The sequence below is a fragment of the Centruroides vittatus genome, unplaced genomic scaffold, assembly GCF_030686945.1.
Source record: "Centruroides vittatus isolate TY-2023 unplaced genomic scaffold, ASM3068694v2 scaffold_324, whole genome shotgun sequence".
Lineage (NCBI taxonomy): Eukaryota > Metazoa > Arthropoda > Arachnida > Scorpiones > Buthidae > Centruroides > Centruroides vittatus.
Window position 1 is genome coordinate 2,712,980 of NW_027122701.1, and position 13,260 is coordinate 2,726,239.

The window sequence follows — 13,260 nt, forward strand, 5'->3', positions numbered from 1 at the left end:
ACCCCAGTTTATCGCTGTCATAATTAAGTAGTATGTCCTGTGCCACGTTCCAGAGCTGGTGGTGGTGTCAAATAACACATGGCCTCCCCGTCTGTCATGATATGTGCTGTTTACATGGTACCCACCCTGCTTAGTTCTAATGGCAGTATATGTGATGAATGAAAAGACTAGAAGTGTCCGGTAGCAAATCTGGGGAGGTGCACTGGTTCGTGTAACATGGTACACTTTCGTTCGACCGAGGTGTTACTTTGCTTCTGCAATCTTCCGGTGTCAAGAGGTTAGTTAAAACACAGTCGAATCTTTATGAGCCCTGTTAAACCCGACCGTATGTAACAGGAGTTGCAGCAATGAATGGAATCTTTGAAATCCGGATTAAAGAGATCTTTAAAACTTCCTCTTACATTAGACTAGATTCTTCGCCTCGTTTCTTAACGAATTTTTATTAATTTTATTATCGAATTGTTCACAAAACAGTAAAAACTTATCGTTGTTTTCTTTTCTCAAATAGAAAAGAAACAATAAATTTAAAACGAGAACACAACAGTCTAAAATTTAAAAACAAAACAATAAAACTAACATTTAGTACAAACATTCCTTGTCTAGTTTGCTGTTTTCGAGGTTGAATAATTTCACACTAGACTTTAACAACTGTTAAGTGGAAAATCATTAACATTTGTGTACTCAGGTGTTGGTTTGAGACTGGTTTAAAGGGATACATGTTGGAGTGTCTCCAATCTAGTTGTAAACAATCAACGGATAGTTTCGTGTGACAGTCAACAACCCATGGATACAATTCCCGTATTTGGCGTGGATTCACGTACTTCAATTTCATCCAGCTACTTAAAGTTAATCCCTGAGACTGGTCTGTAAGCATGAACGTTGCTTACCGAAGGATTTCTTACCATTCAGACATTCTTGCACCGCAGCCATTACGATAACTTACTATATCAAGTGGCATGCTGACGAGTTCATAAGAAATAAGTATCTATGTATAAGCCAAAAATAAAGTAAAAAAGGGAATTCCTTCAAGCTTTAAATTTATAAATAAATTAATAAATCTGTGTTGAAATTACTACATAAATATTAAATTATCTGAACAGATAGACAGGAAAAGAGACAGGAAGAAAATAATTGTCGATATCTATTGATATAGGCCTATTCATCTCTTAAAACAAGACGTAATTTTTTACAAATTGCTATACAAATAACATAGAACAAACTTCAAAATAAGCCATTATTGTTGTAAGATTAAAATTTTTTCTAATCATTTTTGAAATCTTATTTTTGAAGGATGGGAAATGATGAGCAAACACTCAGACTAAATAGGAAGTCAAAGCGCAAGGTCGACTAGAAAATCTCTAAAATCTCTTCGAAGATTTTAGAGAAAACATAGATAAAGCTGGATTATATAATTTACTTATCAATGCATTACTTCTTTTATAATTTTCTCTTCAAAATATTTTTCTTTAAACTCTTAAGCCTATAATTTTCAATAGATTATATAGCCTATACCAGCTGAGCATCGATTGTAAGCTTATATAATATTCAGGAACTGGCTTAAAAATTTAAATAAGTATAAATTCTTGGATTTTTTCCCCTCTTTTAAAATCCTGATTTATTATTCGAAGTTATAAAAGTGTTTTATTTACAAATTGTTCTTTGCGTACGTTTAAATGGAATGCGGGCTTAACTACTCAAGGCTTCACTTTTGGACGTTTCGACTTGTGCCGACGATTTATTTCTGGCAACTGACCTAACATTTTGAACTCTGCCAAGGCAAACAACTACCTTAGTTGACCCACAAAAAGAAAAATTGAGATAAGAGTTGCTGGTCAGCATGAAAACTTCGGTAGATTACAGGCTTATGTAAATAGCATATCAAGAGAAATTTTGGCTCTCACAATGCTAATTTATTGTATAATTTACAAGTAAAATTAGTTTCTGGTGAAGGGTAGACTTCATTTTAAAAAAACCGATTTTCCTGTAGAGAATAATATTCAATTCTTTAACTTACGTCTACCGTAATGTATAAAATACGGTGCCATTAAATTAGATTGGCCTATCTATCTCGTAAATTCAAATCTTTGACGATATCGGAGCGATGGTGGCACGTAGTTTAATAATAAAAGAACTCATTATGGGACAGGTTAAGAAGCAGAGACGATTGTTGTTCTGCCTTGGGCATTTAAACGCGCTCTGAATAATCAGAATTAGACCATCTTGACATAAGCTCATCAGCTACCCAACTGTCATAATCATTTGAATTTGTAACGAGTTCATTAAGTAACTGACGTCGGTGTTCTTATACACTCTTCAGCTTTCATGAGAGCGTTTAGAAAGTATTTTATTATACTCTTATTAAACTATCTCCTGTCTTTTTTCTATACTATTTATGTCTAAGAAAACCTGAAGTAGACTGCTTCTAATCGGATTGTCTTCACAGAATAAAATATTTATTTTTAATCATAATAATTCTATATTTAAAGGGTATTTTTTTAAATAATAAACCCAATTTTTCACAGTCCCATTTCTTTTCCTTTTTACTAATGAAATATCACGACTTTTTTAAAATTTTGTTTTATGTTACGCTTGAAAAATGCTTGCATTCATAGAATAGAAAAGCTTACAAAATTATCTGCTCGAGAAAAGACTTATGTCATTTGATTTATTAGCCATAAAAATGCATTTTAAAACCCACAGTTGTTTATTTTTCATACGATAATAGCATACATCAAAAGGAAAATCGGGCCTACAGACTAAGCTAACATTCTTCGTCGCTATAAGTCTCTGTAGTTGATATTAAAAAAATATATATATATATATATATTCTTTAACTTTTTAAAATAAGAAATATTTTTAGATGTCAGAAGTTAATCTTTATCACATAAATTCTGCTGGATAACACGTAAAAAGTTTCAAGTTCAGGCCTAAGTATAATCCTTAAAACTCGATGCCTCAATTTAAAATTTGTCAGATATTAAATGCGAATAACTTCTATTTTTAATTTAAAACGAAGAAAAATTCACATACCAAAGAGGAGTAGCGTAGAACACGTATTATATAGATGCCCGAGTAACTGCATTATCTAACTATTATATAGATAATGAACAATTGCAATAGAAAATAATAGGTATAGTAATATTAATATGAAAATAATATAAATGTTAACAATACAGGATGGCTAAAAAGTCAGTTAATGCACGAAATATAGTAATATTTGTACATTAATACGAATGATTTCATTCTGCAGTTTATATGTAATGTAGTATTTTAATAAGAGAATTCAGACCTTACAATGATTAACTGATTTTTTGGCCAACCTGTTTTGTAACTCCAACGTACAGACTACGATTTCAAATATTATGTGACAATACTTTACCAAAGAGGAGTAGCTTAGAGCACATGTTGTATAGATACCTGAGTAACTTCAAGTTTGAAACGTAAACGACTACTCAGCTCTTTTATAGAATGGCTTGTTGTGCATTTGTTTTTCTCTTTTTATAATTTAAAGGCGTGCATTTTAACACGAAGACTTAAAATGCCTTTTAATTATGGGATATATGTTTACATTCTAACAGCAGGTAAGTATTTAGCTAACAGCTGTTTAAAGTTACCGGTAATAGTTTGTAAACTGTTTCGACATAAGCCACATTATTATTTTAAAAGAAAACAAAGTATTTTTGAAATGATCATAAAAATTATAAGTTTTTCAAGTAGCGTATTTTAATGGCTAACATTTAAATTTATGAACGGAGTAAACTATTTAATTATGAAGACTTTTTGGTCGAAGATTATTTAAAAATTTTTATAATCATTTACAATTCGTCCAGTATGTCGACAAGACGAGTGTTTATTGCCTGGGGAAAGTACAGTTGTCCCCATTACTATACTGTAATTATATAGAAGATCCAATGACACTAATCGTTTATTATTCACGATGTAAGCGAACAGGGGATTGCCATTTCGAAACAGATCGTTACATTAGCCCAAAGATTTATGACGTATACAGTATTATGTATGAAGCCACCTTATGTAATTAGCATATATATACAATTCCATTTTAATTATATGATTTATTTTGTCATAATATTTACTTATCGATCAAAAAACAATTGTGTAAATATTAAATCTGTATGTCCTATACAGCACCTATAACATTGCCTTCGGGTGATATTAATGAATCAGTGGAAAAGGTTGCGAATAATTGTTTGAAGGTCCCCTCCTCGGTTCTTTAATCATTAATAACTTATTTGAGTTGTAACTAAGATTTGTCTGAAGGCTGATAATACATTGATTTTTGTGTTTTAGTCGCCTCACTTTGAAGTTAGTTGTCACCAAACAAACACGGTTGGCTTCAGATAACTGTCGGCTCGAGAAGATGAAAGGAACCGACGTTCGCAGACTGTATGCTTATATGTGTTCAGCAAAACACATTGACTGTAGGAACTACTCATTTATTTTATTTATATACCCGAACAATTAAACACAGCTGCAAAGTTTGGAAGAAAATTCACGTTTGCCCAGTTCTTAGAAGTAGTCTAATTCCTTTTATGGTTGTTTTGTCGCAATACCTTTGTTCCTGCTGATGTTTACTGTTTGCAAATAGTTTATTTTACGCGTTTTTTATAGAAAACTCATAATTAATTTACTGAATTTAATGATATTTAAAATAAAATGAAGTCTTCCTGTTTTATATCGTAAGATGAATTGTGTCTTTTTTAATTCCGAAAAAATCCATTTTAAAATGAATAAAATATTCCTCGCCTATGCCTCATAAAAATTACAGAATTAAATTTTTGTTAAGGTCGTATTACGCAGTTCTAAACTGTGTTCAAAGTTAAAATTAGTAAAGAATTTGAAGCTCTTTAAACGCGTCGATTTCGAGAATGCTAAATTTAAAGGATTTTAATGAGTAGGCCGGAAAATTGAAGGTGAAATGGTTTAGAAAAGAGGCGAGTAGTTCAAAGAGAAAATAACATTATCGCCGATATTTCTGATAATATTTTAGAAGAGCACAGTTATAAGCCAAATACAAATAAACAAGCGGGCAAATCTTCGAATGTAGTGATGAATCATCGTGTTTTATAAGCACTTGATCTACTCTAAGCACATATATATTTGGTTGTTAGTTTATTGAGGTCAGACAAGTGTAAGTGATTCATCAAGTCAGTCGAAGAAAGAATGTTAGAAGGACAGCTACGAATGTCAATCGTCCGGGAGTCGGACAGGGGGAAGCGAGACCATCCGCCTACAGATAATTACCCTGTAATCTAAGCCAATGTTTTGATTGGATGGGGAACAGAAGGGTGATTCATGAGCAACTTGAAATAGAACTATCGCCATGATGGAAGTTGGCGAATGTTGTCGAACTGTGTCCTTTTACAACCGGACTACAAAGTTAGCCAGTGGTAATTAAAGTGGTTTTATGACAGTTCTCCAACACTGAGAAATGACGCACGCACCAACGTCAATTAAGTACCGTTGATCGGACCACCCAGTTCTTTAACACTAACTACTGCTGAGTAGCCAACATTCGGATGTTAATTTTAGACAAGAAATGAATCTTCCGAATGTCCTGGGATTACTTCAAACTAAAACCCTTCATAAACTATAAGGAACGGATTTCCAGGATTATATTCTTATTTGTCACTGAGATTGCCAAGATTTAAACCAGGCATACCAAGAAGTAGTTTAATTAAGTTTTGTCTTGTAACTTCTTATAAAACTCCATGCCTAGTGATATTTCATCTATGATTATATGGTATTTGATGGGATTGGTAGCAATTCTAATTTAAAAAAATAGATATTCTTTTAGGGTTTTAGTTAAACTCGACTAAAATTATAATAAAAATAATGATAATTTGAATTTCAAACATAAATCAGAGAAATTTGTAAAGAAACGAAGTTCGAATTGGATCGGATTGAATTGAAAGAAGGCAACGCATCTCGAGGAATTTCTGTGAGATGATAGAAGAAAGCAATGCAACTCGAGGGTGATCTTCCAAGGGGAGAGGATTTTCTATGAGAAACTGATCCCTATTTAGATGCTAGACACGTGAAGAAAACCCGGAAAACTCCACGTTGGTCGGAGGGAACCTTCGACCTGTGTTTCAAGTTCGAACATTGAATAGGCCTAATTTTAATGATGGATGCGTTCGTTATTTTCACTTGTGTCTGCAATTAAAATTTTATTCGAAAATGTTTAGCTTAATTATTAACTCGATGAACATACAATTTTTTTACTATAAATCGATTTCAATCTGCTTAAACCCTAAATTATATTTTTTTAAATAATTTCTACAGTAAATTTCTATATTTTTCTTGATAAATTAATTAAAAATTATTTTTCTATATTTAAACGGCAGCAAATTATGTTCCTTTATTACGAAGTGAAATGCTAAATTTAAGATAAGATACCATTTCCTTAATGATGGACAAATTCTTAGGGGAATCCAATCTTATTAAGAGATGATGAAATTTTCTTGATTAACCGACTCCGAGGTAGAAATACCAACCATTGATCACCATTAATGTCAAATATTTGGAATGATAATGAAAATCTTATGATAATTAAATGATATTCAATCAAAATCGTTTCTTTTCTTTCAAGGTTTTTGGTTAAATTTGACTTAAATTATAATAAAAATAATAATCATTTTGATTAAACTTTAATGATAATTGACACTAATTTTAATTCTCTTCATTATGTAATTAAAATTAATTGTATAAGACTTCCATAAACAAATAAATAAATAAGATAATATTGTAGAAACTGAGAAGCAACGCATTACTACGTTGCAAAGAAACAGCATCAAAGGAGTTTTGTTTTTAAAATGTCTTTAAAAATTACAAAATTTCTTGCAAAAATTAATTTAAATTAGTTTTTAAGTGTAAAATATATTAAATATTAAAATATATAATTCTTATTTAAAAATATAGAACGTGAAACGGGCAAGCTATTGATAATTTAAAGCGAATTGTTGCAAAATTTTTAACAATTTTGCTTAAATTATTTAGGAAAAGGATCGAAATTTTATAAAATAACACAACTTTATAATATAAAATTATTTTTCTTATAATTTTCAAATGAAAACTTCTAAATCTTGGAATGAAAATGCCTTTTACTTGAAATTCCCGATTCAAATTGTCTTTTTCTAACAAAAATTTTTATTACAAGTTTGACAGGTTATTGTCATTAAAATAATAAAGAAACGAAAAGATTTCTCATTTAAAACATAATTTAATTGATAATGATTAATGCTAAAATTTAAAAGCTATATTAATGCTTAAGTTAAACCGTTTAAATGCTCATAGGACAGTAAGCAACCGAGACAATATCTTATATTTTATTTACAAAAGAAAATATTGTAAATACTTTAACGTTAGAGATATAAAATATTTACAAAAGAACTCACTATTTTTTGTCAGGATTGTCATCATGATGGGGAACTTGCATGCACACCTTCTACACTTCCTTGTTCAAGAAAAACAAAAATTTATGAATATAATAAATATTATTTTGCTATTTTTTTGTGTTTATTACTTCTAAAATTTATAAAAACACATAAAATATTATGGCAATAATTATGTACAGTTACACAGTAATATTAATAACATTTCTGTAATGTTATACGGTAACATAAAGGATAGTTGTTTTTAAAACATTCACAAAAAATTTAAAAATTAAAGTGTCCATTCTTCGTTCTTGATAAACACTTCAGGAACACGAAGAATGATGACACTTTATTTAGTATTTCTTAATTTTTTCTGTAAATATTTTTATTATTATACAGTATTTAAAATTTCTATAATAAAAAATTTAATAGATTTATTCAGTTTATTAAGGTAAAATCGTTTTCAAAACTGGAAAATGAATTAAAATATGCATCACCCCTATCAGAAATTGTAAATTTTATAAGTGTAGTATATAGGTAAGCTACTTGAAAGTCATCAAACATCGAAACGACTCCTGTCAACTATCCAGAAAGATAAAAAGTGCAGCATATGGTGGCAAAGATAAGCCAACTATTTGGTTTTGTCCTGGATTCTGAAGTATGATGTTGACAAAACCATAATTCTATTAAACTTTATTTTTATTAATCTGCCGCCTTGTTAGCATAGAATCGATTAAAGTAAACAATAAAATTTCGTCTAATAGAACCATTAATTGTTAAAATTTTATCTGTTCCGCTGAAAAATAACATTTAAAGAGGTATGAAATGCATTTTTTTTTTCCCCGGCCAATCAACGAGATAAATTTAATTTCTAGTATAAAGTCATTTTCACCCAACAGGGGTGCTCCGTACAGAACATTTTAGTGGGATTTTCAATACCCTGCAAAACGAGGTAACCTACATTGGAGACAGAGCATGAAAACCTTCCTTCGTGAGAAGAATATTCCTCTTTAGAGATTAGCCCATTAGCAGCATGTTTATAAAATATAATTTGTGGTTTTAATTGTAAATTTATTCCAACTTGCATACGGTTATAATCGGGGTAAATGTCTCTCGACCTTTACGTGAATGTTGCAGATTACACAAGAAAATTATTACCTGATTTACTTCTTATGCTTTAAATCTAAAGATATTTATAGATATTATTTACTTCTTTATAATATCTTTTGTCGGGTTTATATAAATCTCACATTATGATTAACTAAAATAAGTAAGATTTAATTAATTAATTATTTATTCTTAAAATCCTAATATACAGTAGAGTACGTGAGGCACATGTCTAAGGACCCCGAATCTAAGGGAGCCCCGAAATTGAAAAAGGAAATGCAATTGTGTATCATAATTTATGAATAATTCTATAGCTACAATTTAAATGTTCTTAGTTTATGATGTCGTAAAATTATGCGGAGAAGCCCCAAATTTCTGTGCCTGAGGGTCCAGAGGGTTTTAATCCACAACTGAATACAGTAGTATGCTAGGAATATTTATTTTTTTTTATTTCTTTAAACATTCTTTACATTTTGCTAATAAATTTTAATGTAAAATATTTAATTTTAATTAAGAAATAATTCACAGTTCTATAGTTTACATTCTATTTTGATTATAATAAAAAATTAAACCATAAAAACATACTTTTTCAAGCTATATTTTTGTTCTATTATTCTAAGTATTAAATTATTTAATTTTATATATTTACAATGTCGAGATATTAGGATAATCTATCTACTGCAAATAAAAGAGTGTGAGCTAGAAGCCTGTACCTAATTTCCATAATATAAAACAATAGAAAAATTATTTTTGTAGGCTTATAATATATTAAAAATTAATTTTAATATGATTAAAAGATTGTGAGAAAATTAGTTTTAGTATGTTTTAATTGGATTTTTACTTAAAATTTCTTGACAATCTACCAAAAATAAACTAAACCATCTGATAGAGGTGATGTGTACAGAATATACAGTATATTCGATAAGATAGGGACTATAGTTCTATAGTTCTTAACTGTAAGGTTAACTGATAAACGAAGGGTTTCTCACTATTTTATTCACACTAGGGGTTCTCACGAGGCTAATTATTTCAAAATTTAAATTTGTTTCAAAGGTCAAGGCTATCAGTTTGAATTCATGTATATATTTCTATGTAAGATTATACATCTATAATATTGTATTGTTGTATATAAATTATGTATATAGTATTAAGAGTTGTAAATTGTTTTCTTTGGGCCACCTGTTTATTATTGAAATATTTATTTTACATTTAGTCCATATTTAAATTGAAAATTCTATGCATGTAAGGAACTAGTCAATGATACACTTTTCTAGAGTTTATAATGTATGATATATATTATATATGAAAATGCATACAATATAACCTACGTTATATTAATTTTCTGATACATATAAAATAATTTATAAAAAAATTAAATTTAAAATTAAAAAATAATATATGATCCTTTGTTTTACATAGCTTAAACTTAGAAAAAGTATACACGGATGTAATCGTATATAATAAATCTCAAAGATTTTATATTGAACATCTCTGAAAATAAGCAATAATAAATTTATGCATTTTATAATTTTATAAAATTAAACATTGGGTATCAGTAGCGCAACTACTGCCCATAGGATATTAGAGAGGACCCGAATTAAAACGCTCAAACTTATACTCACCCCTGTATCGCTAGTGCTACAGATAAAGAGTAAACTCTAAGATATTGTACAGTGCAGTATATACATGTGCGCAATGTGACAAATGCACTTATGCATTATGTATAAGTGCGTTTGTCACATTGAAATCTTTTTCCTGTACTTACTTTTTTTTTTAATTGCTTTATTTACAAAAGGGGCCTCTCCTTGAATATGCTACTAATAGGTGTAGGCCCTACATTCTTTTGGTTTATCTTAGTAGTTTCAGTGAAAGGTCAATGCTAGATATGCGTGGGTATATGCGTTTAAACACATATATCCACGGGCTATGCTATCTTGTAGCACAGGAAATTAAAAATTTCAACTTGTTTCTGCAGAAATCTCTCTCTCATATATGAAAATTTAAACTTCTCAATCATGGCACGAATAATTTAAATGTGAAAGTGAATCTGCGTATTTCTTCTCGTTTGGACTTTAGAGTTACGAGTTTGAACTTTCATCGAGAAGCGCAAGTAAAAGGTTTGTTGGTAAAATTATATAGAATGTTATATTTGTTATTGTATAACTGACAAAGAATATTTTCTATTATCTTGACGAATGTACAGTGCACTCCTTTAACGCTTATATAAAATTTGCAATGAATAAATCGATGAGAATAGACAAATTAATCGTTACATTAACTGCGTTATTTTAGAACTGTAAATCAATTTTATATAATAATTAAAATATTTTTGGGTTGAAAATTATAATGAAAAACTTAAATTCGTGTCTTTCTTATTTACCAAAGTTTAATTTATATAAAACGCTTTCACCTGCTATTTTAGAACTTACACAGACTAAGATTAAAACGTTTTCTTTTCTCCATTGAAGTATTACCCCTGAAAAAAAGACAAAACTTTAAATTAAGATATTATGTTTACGTACGGATCTTTTGAAGTGTATAGCATAATGGTTTCTGTATAATTATACGGAAACAATGACCTTAAAGAGTTATTGTCAACGTTTTAACCAGTAATGAGGTCATTTAATCTTTAAACAAAACTTAAAGGGAAATGGGACACTTCCACATCGATTTAAACAGTCCAGATATTATTTACGAAGTTAATTTAAGAGAAGAAAAGATGTCCTATATACGGGTATTGAAAAATTCCTTAAAGAAACTGCAAGATCTCAACCTCTCCTATTGACTGCTCTGCTTTGTAAGGAAGCCAACAATTAGGAGCTGCTAAAATAGATTGTCTCACTTGTTAATAATTCAAATAGCATAATCCAATCTTATATTTAAGGGCATAACTTATAGAATATCGCTAAAATCTGTAAAAAAGCATACATAATAATACAAAGGCAAAATATTTAATTCGAACCTGGCATTGCATTTACGACACTCCTTAAAAAACAGTTCAACTAATAAATTATTCAAGTAAAATATTAAATTAACAAATAACCATTAACTACTTAACTATTAAAAATGCAGATTTATGATAATAAAGTCGAATATTTTAACTCAACCGGATCCATCTTTTCCAATCTTTAATTAAATATTAATAGATAAATTTTCAAAAATAATCCAATAAAAAATATTAATAATAATAAATATATATATATTAATATATTCTGGTTGATATTAAACAGAATTTTGTTGGACAAAATGATAGATTAATTATAAATTGGAAGACTTACCAAGTGGGCCTATAGGCTAAACCAAACGCCAAATAAAACCTTACTAAGAAGGATGATCAGGGCAGTACCCAGTTGGCTACCGCCGTACAATGGTGCTGCCGAGATAGTGGATAGGGGATGAACCAAGGAAATCGATGCAGAGAGCAGACAAGACTCTCGCTTCTGATTGGGGAGCCGAGTTAACAGACACCCGCCTGAGCTTCTGCACGGCAGCCAATCAGGTTGCTCAACCATCGGCTGCCGTTGGATGCGTGCCAGGTAAGTTAGTAGTATACTTGTCACCTCGGTTTGGGCGGGGCAAAGGAAACCGCACCGTCCACCTAGATTTTAGCTGTAGGCCGCTGGTACTACTTCTCGGATTTGTAAAAGATGTGGGTTGGTCGGTAACAGAGATATCTGTGGATGTGTAATATGCGGCAGCTTTAACTACGTTGTATTGATAGGGTTGTACTAAGCTTGATAAATACACCAACGCCTGTCTTACATTTTAAAGGGAACAACGGATAGCTTTCGGTCTCGCCCTAATTTTCAATTTTTGACAATCGCTCTTCTTTTCACGTTTTCTTAATGCTATAGAAAACGAATAGAAGTAATTAAGAACGGCTCGTGCTTATATTCTTTTCTACTTTTATGGTTCCTATTTATCTTGGAACCGTGTTAGGCTTCTCCGTATAAGATATATACATCTACCAAAAGCCTTCCTTATTGATATTATCTGAAGGACTTGCTGATAAGAAATCATAATTATTTATTAAAATATAAAAGACTGCAATATTAATGTTTTAGAGTTTAATGGTTAAGCTTGTCGTAGTCTAGTAGGCTACTTTAAAATATTTTAAACATAATACTGCTGTATATAGCCAATATAGGCCTATATATATATATATATAATTATTGTGTATTATTTTATTATTTTTCGCTTATTGTCCAATTTTTCTTTTTTTCAATTTTAATACAATTTACAAGTATAAATGCTGATTTTAGAATTCAGATTCAAATGCATAGAAGACTCAACGTGGGGCTAAACTGGTTATAAAAATTTGAAAAATAAGTCTAAATCAATCAGATCCGGTGTTAATATTACAAATTCGCTTATATGAAAACATATAGATTAAATTACAAAATATAATTGATTAACATCAAGTTATTAAGTTGCTTTTAGTGGCAACGAGTAGTAACTTACAGTTTTAAATCTCCATTAAAAAATGCTTCAAAAATTAAAATGTACGCTACCTGTAACTTGTACAGCTTTATTTTAATAAACTAGGATATTAAAACCATAAAACATGTATTAATGTTGTGTAATAAATTACTTATCATTAAAGAGCCTGTGTTGTAAATATGTTATAATATACTGTATATAAAATGTATGTTCTTTTAGCTGCTCTTCTTCCTATCAATTCATCGCAGATTTCTTTCGGTTTCAAATTTTCAGCATGGGTCTCGTATACATTTAAAATAGCCACGGGATTCTATAAAAC

At 29.9% G+C, this 13,260-nt stretch overlaps 1 protein-coding gene across 4 annotated transcripts in view; it reads right to left on the minus strand.

Annotated features, from left to right (window-relative positions):
- Positions 1 to 11,892, minus strand: part of LOC136988290 (protein odd-skipped-related 2-like) — a 41,507-nt gene extending 29,615 nt beyond the window's left edge. For 2 of the 4 annotated variants that reach the window (XM_067286175.1, XM_067286173.1), the window contains exons 1-3: positions 11,780 to 11,878; positions 10,931 to 10,977; positions 7,416 to 7,474 (exon numbers count right to left, since the gene is read on the minus strand). In XM_067286175.1, the coding sequence (XP_067142276.1) occupies positions 7,416 to 7,440 (25 nt within the window). In that variant the 5' untranslated portion in view covers positions 7,441 to 7,474; positions 10,931 to 10,977; positions 11,780 to 11,878. Of the gene's footprint in view, positions 1 to 7,415; positions 7,475 to 10,930; positions 10,978 to 11,779 lie in introns of all 4 variants that reach the window. The other 2 variants (XM_067286174.1, XM_067286172.1) reach the window with 1 other exon arrangement.
- Positions 11,893 to 13,260: the final 1,368 nt, after the last annotated feature.